General features: G+C 43.0%; 2 protein-coding genes across 19 annotated transcripts in view; one reads left to right on the forward strand and one right to left on the reverse strand.

Annotated features, from left to right (window-relative positions):
• LOC126540533 (F-box/LRR-repeat protein 4-like) overlaps positions 1-12745 on the forward strand; it is a 38465-nt gene extending 25720 nt beyond the window's left edge. For 4 of the 8 annotated variants that reach the window (XM_050187353.3, XM_055076090.2, XM_055076091.2 and 1 more), the window contains 5 exons: positions 3002-3094; positions 5558-5665; positions 8021-8101; positions 9222-9326; positions 12426-12745. In XM_050187353.3, the coding sequence (XP_050043310.1) occupies positions 3002-3094; positions 5558-5665; positions 8021-8101; positions 9222-9326; positions 12426-12564 (526 nt within the window). In that variant the 3' untranslated portion in view covers positions 12565-12745. Of the gene's footprint in view, positions 1-3001; positions 3095-5557; positions 5666-7846; positions 8102-9221; positions 9331-12425 lie in introns of those variants that run through there. The other 4 variants (XR_008614533.2, XR_008614534.2, XM_050187354.3 and 1 more) reach the window with 4 other exon arrangements.
• A 2372-nt stretch (positions 12746-15117) lies between these two features.
• Positions 15118-27362, reverse strand: part of fray (oxidative stress responsive kinase frayed) — a 274312-nt gene continuing 262067 nt past the window's right edge. For all 11 annotated transcript variants that reach the window (XM_055076084.2, XM_055076081.2, XM_055076085.2 and 8 more), the window contains 5 exons: positions 22459-22577; positions 21223-21275; positions 16464-16532; positions 16302-16363; positions 15118-15940 (listed from right to left, as the gene is read on the reverse strand). In XM_055076084.2, the coding sequence (XP_054932059.1) occupies positions 15857-15940; positions 16302-16363; positions 16464-16532; positions 21223-21275; positions 22459-22577 (387 nt within the window). In that variant the 3' untranslated portion in view covers positions 15118-15856. The remainder of the gene's footprint in view (positions 15941-16301; positions 16364-16463; positions 16533-21222; positions 21276-22458; positions 22578-27362) is intronic.

Below are 27362 nucleotides of genomic sequence, written 5' to 3' on the forward strand. Positions count from 1 at the left end.
TTGCTTCACAGGGAGGAATTGATATGATCAAGTCTTCAGCTGCACCTACAAACATTAGCTATGGCATTAAAGATTTATTTGATCTTGATGTTGGGAGTCTGTCAAACTCTTGGCATATCTAGGAGCTGGCCTGGATGTGTATAAAACATGCAAACAGCAGTATGTCACATGGACTGAGGTGCTTTTAAAGTCAACTTACCTTGTTGAAATTACTACTGAGAAGCATTTGATATTGTTCATTCTGAAATTAACATACAGCCTTTAGAGGCATATTTAAATTAGAGAATTTGCCTGTTGCAGAATTTCAGTGCAAGGATTAAGTAAACAATGACTTGTGGTTAAGTGTTTCTTTAGCCTCCTTATGAGATCTCGAAACAAGCAGTGCTACCAATATTTTTCTACACTCTGCTGCTACAGCTTGCACGTGCAGCTGTATTCGCTCATACGAATCTCATTATGAGGGCAAGATATTTGTCTGAAAATGAGTTGTTTTATTTTCAGTTTATTCAAATGACCCTGAAAGTCCTTTTACTCTGGGAAACATTCACTGATGTGACAGCACTGACGCCTTTGCTTAACTAGCGGTATTTGACCGATATCACAGTGACAGAATCACAGTGTCTTCTCGAATTCTAGTGATCCTTCACGTAACCGCACAGTGTACCAACCATTTGATGTAAATATTATGTCATACGCTGGCATACTCTATGGTGTTGAACCTAAAACCCAAATGTTCACGTGGGTCTGACAATATTCCTAACTTGTTTCTCCGTAGATGTGCTGTAATCTTATCAAAGTTCCTTGTTATAATATTACAAGCTTCATTATTGTCGTCTAAATTACCGAGTGATTGGAGGATAGCCTGAATTGCACCAATTCATAACAAGGGAGACCGGCTACTTGTTGAAAATTACCGTCCTATTTCTTTAACGTTATCATGCTGCAAACTCATCGAACATCATAGCAAAAGCATAACCAAATATCTAGAAAAGCGTTCCATTTTAACTAAATTTCAGCACAGGTTCAGAAGAGGGTATTCGACTGTCACACATATGGTCACCGTAGTTAATTCATTTGCATCAACCCTTGACAAGAACGGACAGACAAACATAATTTTCCTTGACTTCCGTAAGGCATTCGATACGGTCCCGCATGATAAATTAATTCTAAAACTTGAAAATGCCGGAATCCCTCAGATGTTTATCTCTTGGGTTTCTGCTTATTTATCTAACCAGAAACAATTCGTTGAGATAAATGGCGGAAAATCGGGCAGCCTTCCAGTCACATTGGGTGTACCCCAGGGCAGTGTCCTCGGTCCTCTTCTTTTTGTTCTATATATTAATCATATTATGTTAACATGGTTGAAGGTGGTGTACAAATTCAAGTATTTGCCAATGATTGTGTACTCTTTAAAGATATTGTTTCTATCCATGACCAAACTAGTTTATGTTGTAGTTTAAATAATATTCTTGCATGGTGCAGCTTCTGGGGAATGACACTAAATAAAGATAAAAGTGTACTACTGCGAATAACACATAAGAAATCACCCCTTCTTTATACCTATAAGTTAGATCCACCTCTTCATGAATAATCATTCATCATGAATCATTCATCATGAATCAAGATTTGTCACCTCTTCACTTGTTATAAATACTTAGCAGTAACCCTTAACAATACACTATCATGGAACGACCACATAACTAACAATTGCGCTTCAGCCTTCAGAAAACTATGCTTGTTGAGACACAAACTTAAGAAAGCTTCTAAGCATTAGAATGTTATGCTACCTCTCCCTAATTAGACCTAAGCTGGAATATGCATGCATAGTTTGGGATCCGTACACAAAAACTAATATCAATAGTCTTGAAAGAATTCAGAGAAAAGCAATCAGATTTATATTCAACAAATTTTCAAGATCTCATTTCCCCACCAAACTTATGAAAATTAACCACGTTCAGCCACTTGAACTTGGAAGAAAGAAAAAGAGACTTGAATTCCTCAAACTATTTCACACTAACGATTTATCCCTTGACCCATCGGAATATTTATCGCAGTTATCAACCAGAACTACACGCCACTGCAGACATGATACATGAACCCCTGACTTTGCAAGAACAAACACATAATAATCTTTCATTTTTTCCTCGAACTGTAGCCGAATAAAATTGCATATTTGAATCAACATCACAATCTTGTAATTTTATGGTTTTTGTTTATTTTGTCTATCTTATTTTCATTGTATGTACCATATCTCGCCCTCCCTGCTTTGACCACGTGTCTGCAGTATTTAATAAAAGAATATAAACAAAATAAATAAATATAGACAGGCATTCAATATATACCCAGGTGGTCAAAATTAATCTCAAAGCTGCCACTACAGCATTTATTACATCCAAGTGCAGCCTTAGGATGATAAATGAAGTTAATTATAATTATTAGCCACCTTGCATATATTGTAGAGTGACACTGAGAAAAAAAGATGAGTAAAAATTGAATTTTAGAATCTTATATGCCAAAACCATGATCTCATTATGAGGCACGCTGTAATGGGAAACTCCAAAATAATTTTTGCCGCCTGGGGTTTTTAACGTGCACCTAAATTTAGTACACTAGCATTTTTGCATTTTGACCCCATTGGGATGCAGCCACCGTGGCTGGGACAGAAACCTGCAACCTCGAGCTCAGCATCGCAATGCTGTAGCCGCAATGCTACCACAGCAGGTAACACTGAAGGGAATCCCTTCAAGTATCTCTACAGGCTACAGCCAAATGTCTACTCTGATGATGTCAGAATATTAACGTGCTTACGATCATCATTTTGTGTGATTGCATTGCTTCCACAAAAAAACTTAGGCTGCAATTTCATCTGGATGGTGTACACCTTTGCTGTTCGTCGATGTAATCGTTTGAAACACCCTTTGACTTTAGTGAAACTCTTGACGATTGTGTGAATCCTGAGTGGACAACTGGCATGTCAGATGAAAACGTGTTTGCATTGCAGGAGTTGCAGTAAGCTCGAGCACCTGTCCCTCGGCAGCTGTCCCGTTGTGAACAACTATGACGACATTGCCCTAGAGATCGGCATGTACCTGGGGTCAGTGGCTGTACATCTGCATTTTTTATCTATTTATTTAGCATCTTAAGACTCTCAGTACAGTTACATACAGCAGTGTCAGAAAATGCGGCTTAAGAAAATAGTTTCACTGATTGGGCCGCAACACCCTTAGTTTTACACTGGACAATCACAGCAGACAAGGCATAGCACAATGCAAGGTACTATACAACCACAGAAGTATACAAGTACAAATATATTCACAAATGCAAATGCTTTCAGGTGTTGCACTGGTATCAATAAATATCAGTGAAAACAGTGTCTTATGAACAATGACATCACATGTGGGTAGATCAGTGACATGCATATCAAAGGCAGTCAGACAAGTGAATCATTATTAATTTTGGAGGCAGAAATGTGTAGCTAATGGAGTATTGAAAGACTCATTGCTTAATAAAGGAGGTATTTAAAAGGCTAGAGGCTGACTGTCATAATTTTCCTTTCACTGAAAGGCAGATTGATGCTAAGGGACAATTGTTCTAGGGGCACAAATTAAGCATGGTGAAGAGCACACTTAGAAGCCTCACTAATCTAAGCACAAATTCACATATTCTGCACATGACTGCATGCACAATGCCCCTCTACCATTCCAAGACATGCGTATTCAGCGTCAACAGTGTGCTAATTTTGGCTGGATGGTACACGAGTGCTATATAACTTGTTACTGCTGCCTCAATATACATCGCGGTTCCTTTGTCTTCAAAGTGCAGTAAAATTCTACAGTGCTTTCTGTAAGATTACTTGATTTAATCCTGCTCTCTTTCTTGTTTATTTGATGTTTTTCCAGTTGTGTTGCTTGAAACATTGTTATTGCACGATTATATGAAGTCATTAACTGGTCACTGCTTTGTGCACTAAAACGTTCACCATGAAAGGCTATGTAGATAAATATTTTACGTGGTCAGCCAGTACGAATTGGGATATGGCTGACTGGACACTGACAAAAGATTGCCTGTTCCAATTCCTCTTTATGGAAACGTTCATCAGGCCAAGTGCCCAGGAGAGCTTTATTGTGATACTGTCACTTTCATAAAATTTCGTTTGGGAACTTCTGTTGTATAATGTTGGCTATCTCTAATCTGAAACTGGGATGGATGATTGAGAACAGAATACAGGACTTCTGTCTGAACATGTTAGTGCAGCATTTATTGTATAATTTGGTATAGGTTGACATATCTTATGTGCCAGCTATTATAACGATGCTCATGTATCAGATGGCTGTTTCTGTACAACTGAATAGCTGTTTCCACTGCACTAAGTGCCAATCCTGTATTGCCTGTGCCTAGAAACCTTTCATGCATTCCACTGCCAAAGGGTGCAGAAAGGCATGAAGCCCTCGCCTCCTTTACTGAACATAAGAATTTGATCAAGCAATCAGCCCTCACTGCGGCACACCACAGTGTACGAGGTCGCCAGATGTACTCCAGCAATGAAGTGAAAGGAGATAAGAGGCACAGGCAGTCGCGCAAATCTCATGTTTTTCGTGCCATCTGTTGCAAATATCTGTCTCCTTAGGTACTGACATACCATCTGTGTCACAAAAGTCTAGCCAATCATGACCATGGCTGTAAGCAGCTGGGACATAGCGTGACTGCTCTGCTCTTGTCCTCACTGGCTTCTCTCGCTACTGCATCATTACTCTCAAATCAGACAAGCGTAGAAAAAATGGCAGCAGTATCACAAGGCTTCATTTGCACCCGCTCGGAACATGGCATCAGTTGTTGGCACAATTTTTGGGCTCAGGTGGCACATAGGTCACTGATGGTATATATAAACACTGCACACAATTTCCGGCAGGAAATTTTGGGAAATTTGCGGTCACGTCTCTTGCAACCAAAGTCTAAAGGTCAAACCAAATATTAGAAACATCCCAACTCGGTAACTGTTTGTTCACCCTTTTTTTTTTTTATGAAACGGTGACTGATGATGAACGACTGCGGTGGCTGGAGAAAGAAGATGCCTCATTTTGATTTTCAAACAAATTTTTAATTAAGTACTTACAGTCAAGTCCCCTGCCAACTAACTGTCAAAATCAGTTAGGGAACTTGTACCACCACTGGCACACAGTTTGAATCACCAATAGAGGTTCAAGTGAAATCGTATTCTAAGGGCTGTTTTTCAGCCGCTTGCAAATTTCAGTGCCATTGCTGTGGTGCAGCTAAGCAATGTCTGCCAGCCATTCTTCGCTTGCATTTGTTCCTCTTACATCCTCATGCCTGTTTACAGTCATTTGTTTGTGTCGACGATCTCATGCTGTTTATTCTCCATGGTGATCATCCGTATGCCTCCTGTCAAAATAAATAACAGTACTTGCTTCGCTTCCAGCTGGCATACAGTTGAATTGCGGTGCTGTTTTAGCTAATATATACAAAAATTACCCCAAATGGCTGTCAGTGCTAATCCACTTCAGCTCGGAAATAATACATAGCCGTGCACGTTTTCCAGAAACCTCAGAAGCCTGGACCTTTACCGTGCAAGAACGCTGTCCGCTGTTGGTGTAAATCTGTTTGCCCGATCTTGTCCACTTATTGTCAGCCTCGACCTTGGCTGGTGGTGAGTGTTCAGTTCCAGTTGTGTGAGTAACAAGAATTGAACAATTCCCATCTTGGCGTAGTAGCACTACTGAGTGAACACTGAGAGTTCACTAGTGAACAAGGGTGAACAAGTGTTCAGTTAAACTTGTTTGTGCAACAAGGATTGAACAATCTCCATTTCGGTGTAGTAGCACTAGTGAACACACCTTCTGGGCAAACAGTATATAGTATGTCTTGGAAAAAGGGGTCTATCCTTGATTTGCCAAAGGTAGAGAAACTCTGAGAGCTAACACCTGACACAAATATGGTTACTCTGTCCTACTGTTATGAAGCAGGCAGCAGTGCCGTATTTACTTGTGGAAGATCTGCATGCCCTACTTTTGTGATCGAAAATTTGAAAAAGAGAATTAAGACCTGTGAAGGTTGAATTTCAGATGCATGGTTTCCTCTGTTGGTTGGTACCATTGCTAAAGGTTTTAAAGCTGCTGGAATATCTAACACCATACAAGGCACCGAGGGCAACCATTTTTGGCATCATGTCAATGAGGCAATAAGCTCCAATAACACTGTGAGGGATATCAAGAATGGAAGAGTTTGAAGAATGAAGAGGAACTTGATCAGTTGTGCTAAATTTTGAATAAGTGCACGCGTAGTGTGTAATAAGAGTTCTCGTCATTCTTTACATCATTTGCAATCTCATCCACGATTTTAACAGCTAGTCATATGCCTGACTTATGTAAAAGCTGCACCCTGCTAAAATTATGCTAAGAGCTGCACCCCCTCACACTTATTAAAAAAAGAAGTGTGGGTCTTACATGAGTGCGTATGCTATATTGAATGACTTCTGCTAGCTTGACGAGGATTCGAAATGTTTCATCTATTCCTATCATCACATAAGTGTCTGGCATGTGCTGACCTTTGATTGGAAGAGAGACAAGCATTAGGATCTGAAAGAATTTTGTTGCCAATTTCAGTGCAAAAGAAGGCCAGGCTCGTTTGCTCATGATACCAGCATTGGATTGAATATCAGCCTTATATTGATTATATCTCTTGATTATATTTATTGAGTTCAAGGATGGTGAATAACTGATTGTGGGTAGTTTGTAGAAGAGCTGGTGTGGCTCATGCTCTGAAACATTTAGTCTCATTACTTAACAACATTTATTCTCAGTACTTAAAAAGCATTGTACTATGTATATGAATCATTCAGCACTAGTGACTGATGACTGTTATATAGTAGCTGTATAGTGAGAAAATGCAGTTGTCTCCGAACTTGCAACTATACAACTGGAATGCAAAGTTGAACATTGTTAAATTTTAAGAAGCAGAAATATGCCAAGAATCAAGCAATGCAGTTTGTCAAAAGTCTTCTTAGGAGCTGGTCATTGACTATTTGTGCAACAGAGTGTTGCTAATGACTTGTCAGGAAGCATTTGATTCTTGGTGGTACTTTCATTTCATATATTTCAAGTGAATGAAGGCCCATGTACAAGACAGCTTAGCGATTAGGTCATGATGGACACAATAAGGGGACATATAGAAAATACAAACTGAGCACTCGAAAAATAGAAGGCCGGACAAAATTTGTCGTTTGTATCTTTTGTTTGTGTTTTCTGCCATGAATAAATGGACCAGGCAGCACTTAGCATGCTCTAAGTCATTGAATAATGGAACAGTTAGGGCTGAGTGACTGTTGTGTGGGTTTGATTGTTCTAGTGAGTGCAGTGTTTCAAGATGGAAATGGAACACATATTGGGATTTCCCTCTCTTAAGTTAGTGAATTTCTACACAAAAGCTAGACATACCTGCAAGGTTTCATCCACCTAAATTCTGCAAAAGCGAAGCTGCAGCCATTTTCTTTTTTGATAAAGGGTACCAGCACCACAGAAGACTAGAATTTCTGTATAAGTTGTGTCCCAGGTGATTTGCCTTCAGATTGCTGTGTCAGTATGTCTGTGCCTCCTGGTTACGAATATTGTGCTCCAATTTGATAAATACTTTCAGTGTCTGTTTTTGTCTTGAACCTTACTACTTATCTTCAACTTCCTTTTTTATTCCCTCCTTCCTAAACAGTAGGCAGGCCTTCGTGCCAGCCTTCTCCTTCCCTATTTCACTCTCTGTGTGTGTATGTGTGTTTTCACATCAAGTAATAACAATAATTAGTACTTATCCTGCGTTGTTGCTCTGAATCCGTACTCAGAGAAACGGCGCAGGACAAGCACCACTGATCACATACCTCAGCCTGGTAGACAATAAGTAGGACAAATCGAACAAACCTGGACTGAGGTATTTGAAATAAAGTTTACTCTCTTTCTTTCCTGTGCTGTTTCAAAATGTAAATTTTACAAACTTCCTTGTGCAATTTCCCGGTCAGCACTAGCATTGAGTCGGGATGCATCCAGGAACTTGCAAGAGGTTGCCCACATTTGAAGAGACTGCTGCTGACTGCTGTCCGGTATGTGATTTCATGCAGTTTACACTATTTTTAAAACTATAAAGGTGATGCATTAGTGCTTGTTTGTGGTCTGAAGCTTAACTGCAGCTTTTTTTATTTCCGTTTTGCACTATGTGGCCATATGTTTTATGTTCTGAAATTGTTGAGTATGAACCGGCTAGACCAGCAGCATGTACTACTAAGTTACATCATGCCAGCATGATTTCAGGCATAATTAAGCCACCATCTGTGACCAGATATGCACCAGTGTAATATTGTGCTGTTGAGCTATTACTTATACGCAGTGGCATAGCCAGGGAGGGCACACCAGGCACATAACCCATCTCCCCCTGAAATTTCTGCATTAGTGTGCTGCCACCCCCGCTCGCTTGGAAAAAAATGTCATACCACTGCTTATATGAAACGCTCTGCCTTATGCTTTTCAATTTGTATCTCATTTGTTTATGATGTTACATCTTTAAACATTTTGGAATGCATAAACTGCAAAATAGGTCTAGAATATCAAAGTGCAAGCGTCCAGCTTCTAATAAAGAGGAGAATGCCAAGCTTGAATGTGTTCTAGGACCTTTCAGCCACAGGTTGCACATTTAGGTCTTTTGTGTTTCAGCTTTCTTGCAAGTTCTGTAATAAAATTGCCTCTCTCCATTAAGCTGAATGATTTGGGTTTGGGACCTTTGTTTCTTGTAAATGTAATAAACTTAAACTGAACTTTTGACGGGTGTAGCCCTGTGGTCATTTAGAGTCAGGCTCAGTCACTTCGCAGTCAGTTGCAAATTTGTGGGTTTAAGGGTCATCTTAAACGAACTCCTAGCATACATATTTTTAGCGTATGTGTGGAACCTAGAGATGACCACAAAAATTGGGAGCACTGTTGGATCTCAGTACGTTGAATCCTGTTCCATTAAACCTTGTTTTTAACAGACCCTGCTCTCTGTTCCAATTTTCACAGCTTGTGTTGCTTGCCTCTTCTGTGAAATTTTAGCAATAGGCACTTTGCTTACTGATTATTCAGGGCACTGAATAATCAAACGGTGGAGTTTGAATATTGTGGACTTAAGCTAGCGGTCATGGTAGATGCAAGGGATGAACATTAAGAAATCTATGTGTGACCCATTTTCAGCGTCCTTTGCGACTCGGACCTTTTCGCTCTTGCGACGCATTGCCATGACCTTGAACACCTAGACATTCTAGGATCTGCAGAGGCAAGCTCATCTGGAGTCGCTCAGTGAGTGGTGTGGCTTGAGATTTTCCTGGAGGTGCTAGTGCTTGTTTATACAGTCAAACCCGGCTATATCGAACTCGCAAAAAAACGCCTATCAGTTCGATATAGAACATAATTCGATATAAGCCTGCTAAATAATTGGATGTCATAAAAGCACATCATTTATAAAATCACTTTATTAACGAAACTAGTTTAGTTTGGCATAATTTAGTCCTGCATTTTCTTCTGCTTGGGCAATTTCGCTGCCTGCGACGCACGCACTTCCCCACGTTGTCTAAGGCGTCGGAGCAGCTGAGGCCGCAACCTTCCGCATTCGCGCAGAAGCGCCGGACTAATGCGAGTGCACCAATCACTTCGGAGGATGTGGGCAAAGAACCGTAGTTGCTTTCCTCAATGTGCCTACTTTCATTTGTGCTCGGTACGATGTCGGCGATGTAGTCTTCGTTTCCGGGCTCTACCGCGGTCACGACACCATCATCTGCACTCACAAACTCGTCCACCGTTGATTCGAATGTCCCGAAAATTGTGACAGCTCGCTCCAAACTTCGGCAACACCGGCAACGGCTTCGTCGCATTCATCAGAATTTACAGTCCTCACCGAGTACGCGGAAACCGGCACGTATGAAGAACCCCTCGTACACGGCCGTGCGTACGCGTCGGGCGCCATGGGCACCGGGTTGCGAGTCTGGCCACTTTAGCCCTAATCGTGCCGAGAGTGCTCCTCGGAATCTTGCACGCTGCGGGGACATCCAACTTCTCATCGCGTTCGACGCGATTTATGATTTCGAGCTTCACGACGAAAGGCGAATTCTGCCGCTTCATCACGGCAACACTGCGGGAGAAGGTCCACAAGGCGCAAACACGATAAACCAGAGAAGCAGCCAGACAACTCGCACTTTCGCCATCTTGCACGAAGAGAGCACAAGAGCCTCTGATTGGCTGTCTGAGCAAGCGCTGTAGGCGGGCCAGGATCATTTTTTGCTGGGGAGTGTCGCTAGATAGTGATCTAAAGAAAGGAAGGACGCTTGATTCTGCAACCCGTGAGGGAGCACGGCGAAGCGTCGTCAGGGGAGAGGGGGTGGCAAGTGAAAGATGATAGAGAAAGAGGGAGGATGTGGCCTAATAGACTCCACTATGCGCGACAGGGGGAGTGTTGACGGCTCGCCTGAACAGCCCGAGGCAGCGCGGTCACGGTAGGGAGAGCGGTTGGATGGAGCCGCGCCGCCGGGTTTCCCCGCTACCGCGAGGGAAAGCCAACTTCTGGGGGCACTTTTCCGCCGCTTGACGTTCGATATACCGGGAGTCACTGCAATATTTGTTCGATGTAAGCGTAATTTTTGCTATATATACTCGTTGTAACTATACCGTGACCAGAAATTGTTCGATATATAGAAAAATTCGATGTAAACGGGTTCGATATAGTCGGGTTCGACTGTATAGGACGGTTTGTTTCTGCTGTTGCACAGCTGCATGGAATTAGATTTGCCACTTGTCATACTGACATATTGATAATTACAGTGACTATTTTTTGCCAGCTAACCACGGTTGCAAGCTGTGTCTACATGTATCCAAACTTTTCCGAATGTTGTTGCCTATTCTGTAGTGAAATAATCTTGTCTAGTAACATTGTGTGCGCAAAGTGAATTTAGGGGTGTACATTCTGGAACTTACATGAGCACCAGCAATTACACTGGAATGTATGATGAGTCATGTACTTGACCTGTAGATCATATTTTCATCATCATCAGCAGCAGCAGCATCATCAGCAGCAGCAGCAGCAGCCTTTTTTATGCCCACTGCAGGATGAAGGCCTTTCCCTGCGATCTCCAATCACCCCTGTCCTGCGCCAACCAATTCCAACTAGCGCCCGCGAATTTCCTAATTTAATCACTCCACTTAGTCTTTTGTCGTCCTCGATTGCATTTTCCTTCTCTTGGTACCCATTCTGTAACCCTAATGGTCCAACAGTTATCTAACCAGTGCATTACATGACCTGCCTAGTTCCATTTTTTCCTGTTGATGTCAATTAGAATATTGTCTAGACCCGTTTGCTCTCTGATCCAAACCGCTCTCTTTCTGTCTCTTAACGTTATGCCTAGCAATCTTCGTTCCATCGCTCTTTGCACGGTCCTTAACTTGTTCTCAAGCTTCTTTGTCAGTCTCTAAGTCTCTGCCCCATCATATTTTGGCAACCAACAACTGTGCTGACATGGAACACTAGTGAAATATAATTCCTGTACATGCAGTAGGAGTCTAAAGTATTGCTCAAAAGAGTGCCTGTGCTTTTCTGCCAGGTTGTGCCGGGATATCCTAGGGATGTGTTGAATACGTTCTGTGGATGTCCCTCACATGACCATTTGGTTGCACGTTCTATGTCCTGTGGATATACTTTACATGACCGTGAGGGACATTATGGGGACGTGCTGTGTACATCTTACGGGCATATGCCAGGACCTTTTCCACAGTGTGTGCCATAATGTAAATTATGGTCACAGCACACACTGTGTGACATGTGCAACAATACATTGCGTGCACATGTTATGTGCGCATGCACGTGTGCAGAAGTGCAGTGTACTCCTCATTCTTCTAGGTCTTCTGCCAAGCACAAGTGCACAAGCACAAATTCAAAAATTATGACATACAGACAAACTCAGACTCAGACTGTAACTCAGACATGCGAGAAAACATAACTCTGTTATGAGGAAACTCAAAGAAAAATCCTCAGTTGGAGCACAAATATTCATGTGTATGTCAAAAAACGTCCATGTTGGATAACCTTGGGACAGCCATAGCAGGATATCCGAAGCAGGTCCATGTGTAATATCCTTGCGACATCCGTAATAGGATATCCGAAACTGTACGTCCAGCGGATGTTCTTTTTGTATCCGAAATGGTGCATGGACATTGGGACATGATTTGGATGTCTTATGAATTAAATGTTTTCACTTGATGCTAAGATGATGATATGCCAATCTCTAACTCACATGCATGTGATGTTATCAGATGCTTGCAGCACATCAAGGCACTTGCTACGTAGCTTATCCTGTTTGGCAGACAGGTATATACATCATCTCCATGTCTTTCGTTATCCCTTCTTTTCAGCGTGCTCAATGTGTGCAAGCAGCTGAAGATTCTCGACGTGTCCTTCTGCTTCAATATTAGCCTCGATTTTGTGCAAGAATGGAAGAGGCTGTACCCCAAGGTGCAAATCAAGAGGAGTATCTCGGACGCTTTTAGATGACACGCCACTCCCTCTAAGCAAATTTATTGTGTATAAATTAACATCAAATTTTTGTGAGCAGTAATCACTCGAAAGCTTGTACATAATTTGTTTCTGTAAAATGGATTATGTCATGTAAAAACATGAAGTTTTCATGGGTGTTGCGTTACATTGCATAATAAAATGCAGCGCTGTCTATCTAGGTTCCGTGCGTTTCAACTTGTGCTTTATTTACGTACACCATTGCTGCACTTTATGTTTTCATGTACCTTACACTTGACACCCAGCTAAACCCTGGGCTGCACCTGCCTGTGAGTGGCCGAAATGTAATCACAATGTTTGAGGTCACAAATGGAAATCACAAAGATTTTGTAGCGCTACAGTTGTGAGAAAATGAAGTTTTCTTTTAAGTTTGTCAATGAGCCAAAAATTGGACAAGAAATGTGTGGTTTATCCGTTGCAATTTTAGACTTCAAGGCAGATGCAACAACGGTGATCTGACTTTATTGATTAAAGCCACTGACAGACCAGCGACGTTGACTGGGGAATGTGCAACAAAAAAGAAAATCTGAATAATTTTTTTTCCCGATGCAGACCAACTAGACACTGAAAATTTGTACCATTTGCTTTGCAAATGACTTACTGCGTAGGTTACACAGATTCTCCTTGCACATCCGATTAGCACCCCGTTTGAAAGTTGTGCACTTCAAGCACATTCATCCCACAATGATACATTTATAACTAAAACCCATCTACGAATGTTTTTGTAATACAATCAAACCTCAATATGACAAACAGCACAAACATTGCAAGATAGTTTTGTATATATTATTTGAAAGCAGCACAAGCTGAAACACTCAGCTTCCTGGTGTTTTCTACCATGCTGAACCATGCACTACTCCTACCTCAACTCGACTCCAACCTTTTCACACAGAGCCATCAGCACTTGCATAGTGCCAAGCGTTGCCTACGAGACTGGCACCACTTGAGCATCGCCACCGATGGCTTCAGGTGTGCATGGTGTGATGTTTGTGCAATTTCCTCTGGCGAGATTTTCAGTGTGCCTCGCCCAATCCCGGGGGCTATGTGCAGAGGTTCACCCTGCCAGCTAGTGTTTACATCGCCATGCCGAGAGTGGCGCTCTCAGCATATTCAACATAAAAATGATATGCATGCTTACTTACAAGCGTGTCCTGTGCTACCACCTACTTCCGCTGTGCTGTTGAGAAGACTATGTCATGTGTCCGGAGTGAGTGTGCTCCGATGCTGAATAGTTATGCAGGCGCATTAAGTTCGGTATAATTGTAAATTTAGTCTATATCCATGTTCGCTACAACAAAGTTTTAGCTAATGCTGCTGTTCAAAGTCTTAATGTTTTAAAACTTAGCACTGCTAAACATCCAGTTTGCTATTTCAAGACTGAGAGAGTGCGCCTACAACCCTCTATGTGCAAAAGAAATTGCATGTAAAATAATGCAATTGTTTGAAGAAAGACAGAGACATGCTTCGCCAAAGGAGGTGCCCTGTGCATACAGTTGGCTTCAAAAACTTACAGGACACAAATTCCATAACAAATTTAAATTCCTGCTCTGTTGAGGCATAGCACTTCTCAATGATGAATCGCTATGTTTGCTATAAAAATGACTAGACAGAAACCTCGAGTTTGTGGCTATATAGCCAGGCTTCACAAACATTGATATTGTTGCCAATCCCGTGCCCCGTAAGCATTCGTGGCCAACTGTGCAGCTTTCAAATATGCAACGACCATACCACAGCTATCCCACACTAGCAATAGATGGCGCCACAGTAGCCTTTCCAACAAACGAGAAGCCATATGAAATGTACAAAGCGTAGAGATGCGACTCCCAACCATTTGTTATATGCAGTCTGCAGTACATGACATTGACGATAACCGTCCGCTGCCTCATACAAAGGCCAACAAATCAATTTACCGAGCACGGAAGCTGTGTGTTCCAGATAGCTGTGCTTCAGAACTGCAATTGCTGAAAAGGAAGCAAACTTGCATGCCTGCCAGAGCAGATTTTCAGAGGACTGCATGTAGTTAGGCAAGTGAACAGCACTCGTTTTTTGTCAGATAATGAGCAGTTCATGGCACAATGGTTTATGGAGACACAGTTCCATGTTGCCAAATCTTCATTGCAGCCCATTTGCAATGGAGTAGCGCCAGAGCTATGCTCAGTGCAATGCACCACTGCAATGGCACCCATCCATCTCTTGCATATTTACTAGCTCACCAAGCCTCCTCTCATGGCGAGTGGCTTTTTTGGTATTGCAGAAAGCCAGTTTACTAATACAGCTAAAGTTATTTCTCTCTTTAGTGTTCCTTTAACATCTACATAGGTTACGAGGTTACGATCACAGTGCATGGCTCCAGATTTTCAGCCACTCGGAGTTCCTTAACATGCACCCAGGTCTTCCGCATCCTTCCATGCCAGAGTGTGACCATCGCAGGCAGGAATAAAACCACCAACCTTATGCTCAGCAGCACGACGCCATAGCCATTAAGCCACCACAGCAGGCAGCATTAGAGAGCAGATGAGGAAAGACACACAATTGATTTCTTTGAAATCTGCCTTTATTGTTGTTGTCTATGACTGCCTCTGAATAAATTAAACTGACCCCTGCCGCACTCCCACACCGCCCTTAGAGGGAGAGGGGGAAAGCAGCACCCTTGCCCGAGACTATGGTACACACTTGCATAATCAAACATGCCTCGCCCGGCCCAAAGTGTGGAAGCAATGACTGGCGAGGCACTAGAGAATGAGAAGAAGGGGGGGGGGGGGAGACTTGCATGAATGGCATGGCCTACGTATGCGGGCACAAAAAAAAAAAAAAAAAAAAAAAAAAAAAAATTGAGCTGGGAAGGTAGTAAGGCTCCTTACACAAAAAGAAAAACAAAAAGTGCAGGTTACGAAGAAGCAGTGGTGTGCTCGTCCATCCGCATGCACGGTTTGCAGTCGCACATCCTTGCCACGTCGTCAGCAGCGGCTTCTTGCATCGTGGCTGGCTCCCTTGCTTCTACAAAACCTGCCTTCTCCTTGCATTCAATGACCAAAAATTTACACTTTACAAAAATATGAGAGAAGAAAGCAGCAGTGGTGTCGCACTGTACTGCTCTTGCTCCACTTTGCTGCTGATGCCGCTCCTCCCCGCATCAGTTGCTTGCAGCAGATGCGCACTCGCTCGCTGATGAAGACCAATCTTGTAAGGCGGTGTGGTTCGTGGGCCTGCTGGCTTTTTCTTCTCTGCGGCGGGGCGCGGGGTTTCTGCCAACTTTCAACGCTTGCTCTGGTTAGTCTACGATTGAAAGTTGAGCAAAACCGATGAGCGCCTTGTCATCTGGAGTGTCCACGGCAGCCTCCTCAGGTGTCTGTTTCTGTGCAGAAAAGATGCCCATGATTAGGAACTTAAGAAAGATTTTCTGAACTCAATCTAGCTGGCGAGCCAAATGGTAAAATGATGCACATTCAGTTATAAGAATCATTAGTTCACTGTGTATCTAGGTCCTGCCAGTTAAATGTGTAGACCCCAACAACCAAAAGCCGACACAACATTCTCCATCAAAAAATGCCCATTTTGTATTGTAGGCTTGATGGAAAAGAGTTGAAGATATTAAGAGATTGGCGATTATATATTGGCCTTCCGCTGTACGCTACAGTAAAGTTTCATCTACTAGCCCTAGCATTAATTATTTGCATGCATTGTTATTGGCTCTCTTGAAAAGAACAGCATCTTACCAAGGCAAATGTGGTCGTCTTCATGATCTGGTTGTCAATCAGTTTCTGCAGGTTGGCTGCCACTGCACAAACAATGGGGGTTTCGCTTTGTAACCTTGCATAAAAAATAAAGGCTGAAAGTGTTCAGCGTGCCATCTGATCCCTTAAATGCATTTGACTCACCAACAACAACATCTTTCCCATCAACCAAGCCTGCTCCAACAAGCTCCGAGGCAATGCCATCAGCAGTATCTGAAAGAAAGCAAACAGAAGGTTGTCTCTCTTCAATGCGCCCATGTTCACAACTTTATCCATGCACGAAAAAGGTGTGTAGCCAGGAGCACACATCATAGGCTAGCCAATGTACCAGTGCAAGCTTGCTCTGACATTTACAATTGCACTAACACTTACTGTGCTGTATGTTTCAAAAGCATTGCTGCAAACATTTGATAAGTCATGATGTAGTGCGTGTTTGCCTGCATAATGTATGCACCACCTGCAGTGCCCATTGCAAAATCTGAAATATTTTTCCCTCTCCAGACTGATGGGGCTAATTGTCGTCTTGTCTGGACCAACCATCCACAACAATTATGACATGCGTAGTGAAGTGCTCTTTATGATATATAGTACCAATGTACGCTACCCGCGGTACCAAAGCAAGGAAAAAGAATACAGCTAATCATCACAATTCCTCGCAATTGTGCTGCACTCAAGAAAGTGCGTTACTTGACCATCTAAGACAAGTGCAAGTAAACTTAGTTGAGTCAGGTACCAGAAAATATGGGACAGAATGGGACAGAAATGTAACTTGCCTATTTACACTATGGCATACAGTCAACGACCAATTTTTTGGCCGCCTTCGTGGCACTGCCATGTATCCCATAGAGCCAATGTATAAAGACATCTGCAATTATGGACACTGAAACTATTTGCCGTCAGATTTTTTAGACTTATTTGCCATGACAGTCAACAGGTCCGAAACGGCATTTGAAGTCACCACAACCGCCATTTTGATTATCTTGCAACCTCGAACCAGTGCTCTTGAACGCCAATCTACTGGCAGCTGTAGTAGTTATGTGCTGTTGCTAGCTCTAGCTGCTTTGACATTCGCTATCAAGCTTTCTGCTATTTGGTGCAGTGTCTTTTATTTAAAGGATTTGCAGCTGTCAACAATGGTGCCAACTCTGCCTTTGTCATCTTCGCCTACGGGGTCAAAGCACGAACAGCACAGCAAGGCTCTAATGCGTTGCATAATTTCGGTTCTTGAAAGTAAACTTTGTCACAATAGAGCAGTGTTACACGATCAAGTACACCAAGAGTTCAATGGGGCCACTGTCACGAGACATAAAAATGTGCTCCTTAACTATATACGGGTGCCCTTGCTGTCTCCTGTCACAATATGAGCATTGAGATGCCTAATAATTGTACTGGCTAGCCTTTAAAGCTATTTCAGATGTGGCTTTCGTGATTCGAGCCCTTGAAGGCAGTTAAAGGCATACATTTGTTCTTTTTTTGGACAGCTCAATTTTTGGGACGTTGGGATTTTTGGGAGGTTGGGATTTGGGACGTGCAGTCTCCAGGGGGTCCGACAGATCAGGTGTCGACTTTATTTAGCAGTGTATAGGTGTGTAACAGTGTGTCACAATTCTGAGTCTAATCTCTCTCTCTCACACTACTTGCATCAAAGCATAATGGCATTGCTCGGTAAAACCTGGGGTCGTGTTTCTTTCTTTTTCTTTCTTTTTATAGAGGAAGCTCTACCTCAGGAGCTCCTATCAAAATACATGGGAATGAAGAAATAATTCTCCTTGGCATCCACTGCACCAAATTTAATGAGGCTTGTTGCACTTAAATGAAAATGTTAAACTGCATCATCTATCTCATCCATCATTCATCTATTCTTTTTATAAGAACTTTCAAAAGTTGCAAAATTTGAGAAAACTGAAGCATCAAGCTTTTAACTTTAACTGAGGAAATAACAAAAGGTAACTATACCGCGATTGCATAAACTGCAACTATTGAGACATTTAATGCAGGCAAAATTTGTGTATTATATACACCGTTTCACCGTTTCGGAGACGTGCCACTAATTTGCGAGTAGGACCTGTGTGAAAACCGCATAAGCATGGCAACAATCTCGCGTGCCTATATTGTATTTGTCCACTTCAGATGCTCAACTTAGAGATGCAGTGTACAGAACTGCAATATTTGTTTTGGTGCAGTTATGGATTTGGAAACCCTGTGCCTCACTACCGATATTGGACAACATTTGTAAAAAATTTGGGGCCCTAAACGAAAATTCTGCTTCCTACAGTTTGTAGAATTCAGCTTTCCCTTAAATGCAACAAATTTCATTCAGATCGATTCAGCGGTTGTTTAGTCTAGGAGCATATCTGCATTTCACACAAGACATTCGAACCCACTCATTACAATAGCGGTTTCAAGAATACATTGAACATAACAATAAGCAACCGTGAACTTCTGTGATCTCAAACTGCACTAGGGACGAGACAGCGAGGTAGAAGAAAACAGGACGAATGTCATCCTGCCTTGCGTTCATCCCGTCTTCTTCTACCTTGGTGTCTCGTCTCTAGCGCAGTTTGAGTTCAAAAAAAAAAAAAAAAAAAAAATTCTTACCGACTAGCCTCCCAACCTTCAGTGAACTTTTGTGTGTGCTCTACGGTAAAATAAATCGCTTACTACAATGTTCCCGTGCTGTGTTATTGCTTGTAAAAAATTAATCTTGCTACTGAGTGTCTGCGCTGCGCAATATCAAGGAAAAGCACATGCCGCCTTCATGCAATGTGCCTTCATAGCACCCGCTTCGCGTGTTGTGCAAGCGGCCCGCATGCTTTCGCCACATCACTAGCCTCAGATTCGTCTTTCTTCCCAACCTTTGAAACGAGTATGAGAGTGGGAGGAAAACGGAAGAAGCATATGTGGCTGGCTGGTGCAGTGAGAGCACGCCGGGCGGCGAACACAGCGTAGAGTCCATGCGGCTGGCATTTTTTAGAGCGCAGCTCTTCACGCGCATTTATAATCCGATAGTCTCAGCGCTTGGCAAGTGTCGTTTGCGGCCAGTCATGCTACACCACTTGCACTGCGCCGGCGGAAGTGCCGCCCCCTTGATACAGTAATACATTGTTAACCCGAACTCTCATGTCTCAAAACATTGGCTGAGTCGAAATTTCCCGCAGCACTGAACCATTTCCCATATGTGCCATGTATTTATTGCCTTTTATCTTGAAGTATTTTTGGGCCAAATTGAGAATATCTCGAAATCTTGACTGAGAGTGGAACAAAATGTCCGCCATCGGATCGTGTAACAAGCTTCACACGAGGTCTTGGCCACGCCTGCCATAAAGCGGACGCTTTCCCTGAATGTGAAGTCGGAAGCTAGCAGCATAACAACGTTGTCAAGCAACCACGTGGTGCATCATGTGACGGGAGAGACGTGCGCAGAACATGGAGGAAGGAAAAGGTTAGGAGGGAGCATTGTGCAACCTGACTGAAGCCAAAACCTGTCAGCCCAACACGTAATTGCACGCCAAAGTGCATGGTTGGGTTTAGTGTTCTTGCTCTGCAGGCAGAGCCATGGCAGGGCAGCTGAACAAGTTTGCAATGAATAAAAGCTACCGGCACAGCTAGTGGGAACCAAACGTCTCAGCTAATCTCGATTCTTGCTCCTTGACCTTGACGCAAGAGGTCGCGTGTCGGGCCACCACTGAGCAAAGGGGCTGGCTTCACGGAGCATGCACTTGCCAAGGCTGGCTGAGTGACGTAATGCTCTCTCCAAACTTTTTCATTCCTCCATAGCACAGAGGCAGGCCCTGCGAAATAGCATGCTTGACGCAGTTCGTTTTGTTCACTTTATGCAATGCAAGTGATTTACGATCAGAGATGCAATTTCCATTTTAATTTTATTCTACGCAATGCATGCAGCAGGGATTTTTTAATTCTATGTTGCGTAGAATAAAAGCGCACATGCCACATGCGTTCCGGCAGATCGTGCTCGCATAGCGCATACTCATGAATGCTCACGTCACTTTCTGCGGCACCATTCCCCTTAAATCTGTGCCGTTTGCGTTGCGTAGTATTCCAAACTTCTCAATTTTGTTCGAACAGCTTTGCTATTCTAATGTGATACGTTAGCACTGGTCTACGCAATACACGCAGCATGGACTTACCGGGAACGGTACCACAGAAAGCGATGTGAGCATTCACGAGCACGCGCCATGCGAGTAGGATGTATAGGGGACAGGTGAATTTACTGACACTGAAATCGCTGGAATGGCTACAAACGGAGGGGACAGTGCAGGCGATAGCGATGACAACCAGACCTCGAGAGGTGCCAACATCAGCCGAAACAAGAAACACGCTTCGCTTGCTGCGAAATAAAGTTGACTGCAACGGCGGGAACGATCGGCTCATGCGTTGTGTGAAGCAGGTCGAGGACGCCTTTCTAGGTCCAAGTGCTACAGCAAAGCGCACCAGCCTTACACAGTTTTTATGCAATGAATAAAATGGCAGTGGCGCAAAACGGAGCTGGTTGATATCCACGGTCTGTCTTTATTGTTTCTCTGAGACCTTTTACGAAGAGCCAGTTTAGAAGCTCTTGTTGAAAAGCTGGCGAGTAGTGGTGAACTTTTTTGAAAGAACTCTACTTTTCACTGCAATTTTCGCCACTTTGCTTATCTCGAAATTTTTTCTGGTTTTTACTATTTCGAGTTAACACGGTATTACTGTACTTCAATGCACGCGCTGCCGGCTGCTCTGTTCGGAGCATGCGCAGAACGATCCCCAACCCGCGCGCCGCTTTCAACAGCTGTCTTGACACTGTCAGTAAAGCGGTGCCGAAGTGGTGCCTACAAGCACGTTAACTTCACTTTCAGCCTTCTAAAGCTTTGCTAACTATATAAATATATACAGCTTCCACACTTACCTTTGTCACGTGTGAATTCAAATCTGATGTCATTAAGCTCTTTCCTTTGATTCCTACAAGAGAAATAATTCCACAGTTAGAAGCCAGAATACAAACAATGAAAGTTGTCCCTTTGCTCTAAAATTGCTCTAAAACATCCCTTACGAGTAGGCTTGTGCAAATATTAATATTTTCTAATAGCGTTCGATCAAATATTATGCTATTTGATATTTGCTTCACCTCAAATCTTAATATTCAGATTTTCGAAGTATTCAAAATGAATGAACATATGTATTTTCCTGCATGAGAGCTGCACCCCCAATCGCAATACCCCGGAATGAAAAAAAAATATGCGCCTATAGCCTGCAGAAATAACTGCATACAACACCCATATCTTTGCGAGAACAGTCTCCATCCGTGAAAGCACGAATCGTCCACATCATATCTGCAGCCATCTACTCTGTTCACCACCTCTTTGGCGACGTTCATGGCAGAAAACGTTGCTTTAAATTCTCTAAAGGTGGTAAAGGCAAACTGAATTTTTCTGAAGCCGCCCCTCAAGTCGAACTTCACATATAATGAGCACCCCGATTTTACCGTTAAATAAAAAAATATACATATTTGTGCACTTGCAGAACAGAACACGTTAAGCTCATGTGTAGATGGAAAGCATCAAGTTGAATTTGCTCAACACAGCATAAACTACTGGCATCAAGCAGTCAAGGTTGCACTTCACAGCATCGCGACAACACACGATAGGCGTGTGCAGAACACTTCCGCGGCCTCGACTACCAACAAAATTTAAGTAGATTTAAGCACAACAGGGGGCAAGAGCGTGGAAACAAATTTTCTGTGTAGCTTGGAGTTGTAAAAATGTTAGCCTTAGGCTTTTGCATCAATGTATCTGAACAGCACCATTTAGAAAATAAATTGATTTCAGAGAAAAAAGTATTTCTATCTTTGCAAGTACAAAAAAAAAGACTTTCAGATTTGTCAGCTTCTAGCTATTGCGTCAAACTTTTATGCAAACCCCACAAGTATTTGAACTCTTTGCTTTGAAATTATTCTGCACTATATTACTACACAATTCTACTTCGCTTTGGACCAAAATATTGATATTCACACAAGCCCAATCCACTCCTATTACTCCTGTGATGAGGATCACACTCAGGCCTGGCACTAACACTGCACTAGCAACCAGTTTACAGGCAGACTATTTTTGTACAAGAAATGGGATAGTGGTGTTGCAGTGCTTACCTTATCCTGAGGACAAGGTTGATGGTCTCCGAAGTTGAGATTACGGCTGCAGAAGGCTGCTGAGGAGGTTGCTGTTGAGGTGCATCATTGTGTGCTGTGGACTCGGGCACTGGTGGTGGCTGCGTGCAAGGAGGGCATGCTTTGCTCACAACTGTCGTTCCATCAAGATAGCTGAAGTGGTACTAAATAGCAACAGTTAAGTTTATAGATTTGCGAGGTATTCTATCAAAAGCCTATCAGCATTCGTTTGGCTGAAAACGGTTGATTACTATAGCCTTAAGTTAGGGCCAAGCTTGCCTTTCTTGAACTTTGCACCGAAACCTCAGCTCTGGCACATCAATGTGACATCACCGATTTCAAAGCATTTTCGCGTATTTAGGATGTTCTGAAGCAGAAAGAGTTCATGAAAATTGCTAGGCTGTTGCAATGTAGAACTCGTTTCTTGATAAACAGTGAACTAGACCCAAGCAGACGATGTCGTAACCCATCATGTCGAGGCCTCGTACAGTGACTTCAGGGGTGCTACTCAGGACATCGGTGAATTCCACCATGTTGTTGAACTTGTCATCTTGTCAGCTCCGGTTGGCCCAGATGGCTGCTACGGCCTCCCTGATTTGCTTAAAATGACACTGCCACAAAATATGACAATTTTTTCAGAATTCACTGATGGCCCGGAGTAGTACCACAGGTCAGTGTGAGCATTACCATTCGATTTTGCATCTTTTCTGGCCTGCCAAGCCTCCCTTTGTGCTAAGAATGGCCACGTTGCCCAAATGCATGTGTAATTGTGTAATTGTGTAATTCTGTAATGTGTAATTGTGCATGTGTAAATGTGTAATTTACTAATGAGGTTCAACTTAACATTTCTTGTTAGTGCTCCTTTAGTGCTTGCAATCCATATTTACAGGGCCTCCTCACATCATGCTTTTTTGCAGGCTATACCATAAAATGCCACATACACTAATAAGTGGCTTTCTTCCGGCTCGCAATCTTTGCTTCGTGTTTTATATTTGAGCACTGAAGTCCTACCTAAAGAGACCACTAAAGGAAAACACTAAGTAGAGTTAGATTGATAGGTTATTCGTGTAAAACTCATCATTTTCTGTGTGCCAATAGTATATGACTTTGTTGCATAGAAATCACTGGCGCCAAAATAGATTTGTTGATGTAATCACTATGTGCCCTCTTTCTCTGCCATTCTCTTAATCAGCCAGTGCCGATGTCATATTAGAGGTGCCATATCCAAAATAGGTGGTGACACCACACTTTTCCATTTTCATCATTTCCTTGCTTACAAAAGCCATGTTCTCGCTACGAATGACGAATTCGTTATTACAGAAGCCTCATCTTTTAATCTGGCCCAACCTAATATTTTCCTTACGGTCCCTAAAGAGGCCTAAGAATTTTTAGAGGGGCATTACGGTACCAAAAACTAGTAAGCATATTTCAACAGTAGTATGTGTAAATAAATGTATATAAATGTTATTTTGTTTTGTATTTCCCATACCCGGAATTGCCTATTACATTATACTTGGGCTTGTTTTATATGTGCAAAATTTTAAAGTACTCAGAGGACAGCGAATAAGCTAACGGTGACAAGTGGGCTAGTTGGTGCATGTAGATAGAACATGTGGGACCACATTCTTGTGTGATCCCTTTTAGAGACAAAACCTAGACTCCTTTCAGGGAGCTTCTGGTATAACAACCCCACTAAGGCAACAGACATGCAGTTAATGCATCTTCGCAACACAAAATGAAAATATATCACAATTTTCAAATACAATCGAATACTTAGCATCGAATATTGAATAGAATATTGAATGATATGCACATGCATTTATTAGCAAGTTGGTTTACTTTAACATGTTGTAACACTGCAATTACGTTGTAATTGGTAAAAGAATTAAACTAGTAAGCCATTATACTAAAAGATTGTGTATTTGGTTCATGTTAGCTTTGGAAAATTGAGTGAGCTCTGCTAATTGTCGGTTCTCGCCAACCTGTAACTTATTATGCCACATCAATTTTCCGTAAACTCAGAGGCATTTGACCCTGTACCAGCCATCACCCATCGCATTTGCTGTCACGCAATAAGCTCAGGATTGGGGGGTGAAACCTGCAAAAGAGTGCACCCCCGCTGTTCACAAACTCGTGCCCCTTGCAAGGCTGACTTGGAAAGCCAGGCTGGCTTTCCTGCACGGCTTAGACGTCCAGTGGCTAAGCGTGTTTTACAGGCAAAATTTCACCAGAAGCATGAAATGATTGCAAATTCAGCACAAGATCAGACACACTTTCTTAGATTACATAGAAATAAACGCTAAGAATCATGCTTGCTCCCGCACAGCCAGCAATATACTTGATTTGTTGAGAATTTTTGTAAGCAATCGAATATTCGAAAACTTTCTAATACCTAGTTTTTGAATAGAATACGCATATTAAAAATTTAATATTCGATAACATACGAAATTTTTGAATATTCATGCACCCATAATAAAAACACAACATTGGAAGGACATGAAGTTGACCGCAATGCTGTTGCATGTAACGGGCATGGAAGCACCCCATCTTTCCTTTTTTCTATATCAGGTCTCTAGAAAGCATGGCAACATGTGATGTAAACGCAGCATGCATCTGGAATATGCACTGGTCCTGACCACATGACCATGACATGACCTTGACACTTGTGGCTGGGAGCAAGAATCTCTACGACCTGCACACTCCATGTGCCCAGCCCTGTTTAACGAGTCCCTTTAACGGGCCCCTCACCAGGTCTGGCCATATTGAGCTGACAAGCGCAGAGCATACAATGCGCACTAACGACCGTGTCTACTAAGTATTACATCACTACACACCGTGGAGTGACCTGAAATTTTAAACCAAACGCCGTTTGCCCTGCTCCTTACGGGCGCCGCACTCCCAGCCGGAGAGGTGGAGTATATGCACAAGTGTGCCTTTATACATGTCTGCGCTGTGACGTCGCTCATAGTGACACGCAACAGATTTATTCAAGGCAATATCTGTTGTTTGTGTAACCTGTTGCTTAAATGGATGATGAATTAACGTTTAGAGAAATAAAACACACAAACCGAATGCCCACCAAAGGTCTGCGTATTCTTGTTTTACTTCGTACCGTAGCACGAGAGATCTACAGCTTAGACCACTTATAATGTAACCCCTTATATTGCAGAAATGGCTATAATGCGGCCTTTTCTGACTCTCGCTTATCCTCCCATAGAACACCACGTATAAGCATACTGTTTGTAGTAAAGTCGCGCAATACGAAATACCAGTTATAATGCAGCTTCTGCAGGAAAATCCCGCACACAACAACGGTAGCGAGCGTGCTTCTCGACGAGGTGCATCAACCGGTTGGAGGGGACAGCGAGGAGGGCGATGCAGAGGAGGAAAAGAAGAACAAGGGACGAAAAAAAAAAAAAGTCAGTTGCAGCATGATGCGGGCACGCAGGGGTTGCTAAGCAACAGAAAAGCCTTTGCTCGGCTGCTTATCAGCGATGCGCTCCGCACTGAACGCGTATGCATTGTCGCTCTTTGTCGGAGGAGGAGGAGGAATAAACTTTATTTGTGCACAGCAGATTTGAGACCTAGGCCTCTACCTAAATGACGGCCTCGAGCCCTTGGGCCCGGGCGGCATCTTCGTCGTGCTGGATTGACTTGAGTTGGTCTTCCGGTGCACAGCTGAGCAACGCGGTCTCCCACTGCTCTCTGATCTTAATTATTTTATTCTGTATGGGTGTACGAGGACAAGCCCAAACCATATGTTGTAGGTCCGCCCTTTCTTCACAGAATCTACATCTATCCGTGTAAAGGTCTGGGTAGTAGCGGTGGTAGGCCACCGGGTTCGGATATGTATTTGTTTGTAAGAGGCGCCATGCCGTCGCTTGCCGTCTATTTAACGAGGAGTGTGCCGGGGGGAAATAGGCCCTTCCCAATTTATAGTGTTTGGTGATCTCGTTAAAGCTGGTCATCCGGTCTCTCTCCGTTCCCAGTATTTGTTGCGTGTCACCTGCTCGGCCTGTCAGTTCTCGAGCCAGGTTGTGCGCTATTTCGTTCCCGGGAAGGGAGGAGTGTGCGGGTGCCCATATAATGTGAATGTCGCGATCTTCACGAAAGTTGTTTAAAATTCTCAGTGCTTCCGGCGAGATTCTTCCTTTTGCATAGTTCTTGACGGCTGTCTTGCAGTCGCTTACTACGATGTTAGCTTCCGTGGAGGCTATTGCCAGTGCTAAGGCAGCTTCCTCCACCACCTCTGCCTTCCATGTTTTTACCGTCCCACTAACTCTACAGTCACCCTCTAGACTCATAGCAACTATCGACATACTCTGTCCATTTGCGTACTTCGCCGCGTCCACATAGACCACGTCCCTGGCACTACAGAATCTTTTGTGGAGAGCTCTCGCTCGTGCGTTTCTTCGATCTTGGTGAAACTCCGGGTGCATGTTTCTGGGGATTGGGGGTATTGATAGATGTTCCCTAATTGTCCTTGGGATGTCTCTCCGCACCCCGTGCTGTGCTTCGTAGGTTATTCCGATGTCATCTAAGATGTGTCTCCCCGTCAAACTCTGCGTAAGCCTTTCATACTGCGCTACTCCCTGGGCCTCAATAAGTTCGTCTAAAGGGTTGTGCACGCCGAGCGCCAAGAATTTCTCGTTTGACGTCGGCTTTGGTTTTTCAGTCTGCGTGCACCTGTCGCAATGCACATCTTCGTGAAGTGCAGATATTGGCCATGCCACCTTGACTGCCGTCAGTTTAAGGTGGGTCTCGCTAATTTAGTTGGGAGCTTTTAGGCTTTATGCCCTCATGTGAGTTTCTGCCGTTCCAGCCAGTACCTGCACATACAATCTTGGTAGGTATTTGCAACAGCTGCCGCGAATGATTGCCCCAGA

This window comes from Dermacentor andersoni, chromosome 2 (genome assembly GCF_023375885.2).
Source record: "Dermacentor andersoni chromosome 2, qqDerAnde1_hic_scaffold, whole genome shotgun sequence".
In the NCBI taxonomy this organism is placed as follows: Eukaryota; Metazoa; Arthropoda; class Arachnida; order Ixodida; family Ixodidae; genus Dermacentor; species Dermacentor andersoni.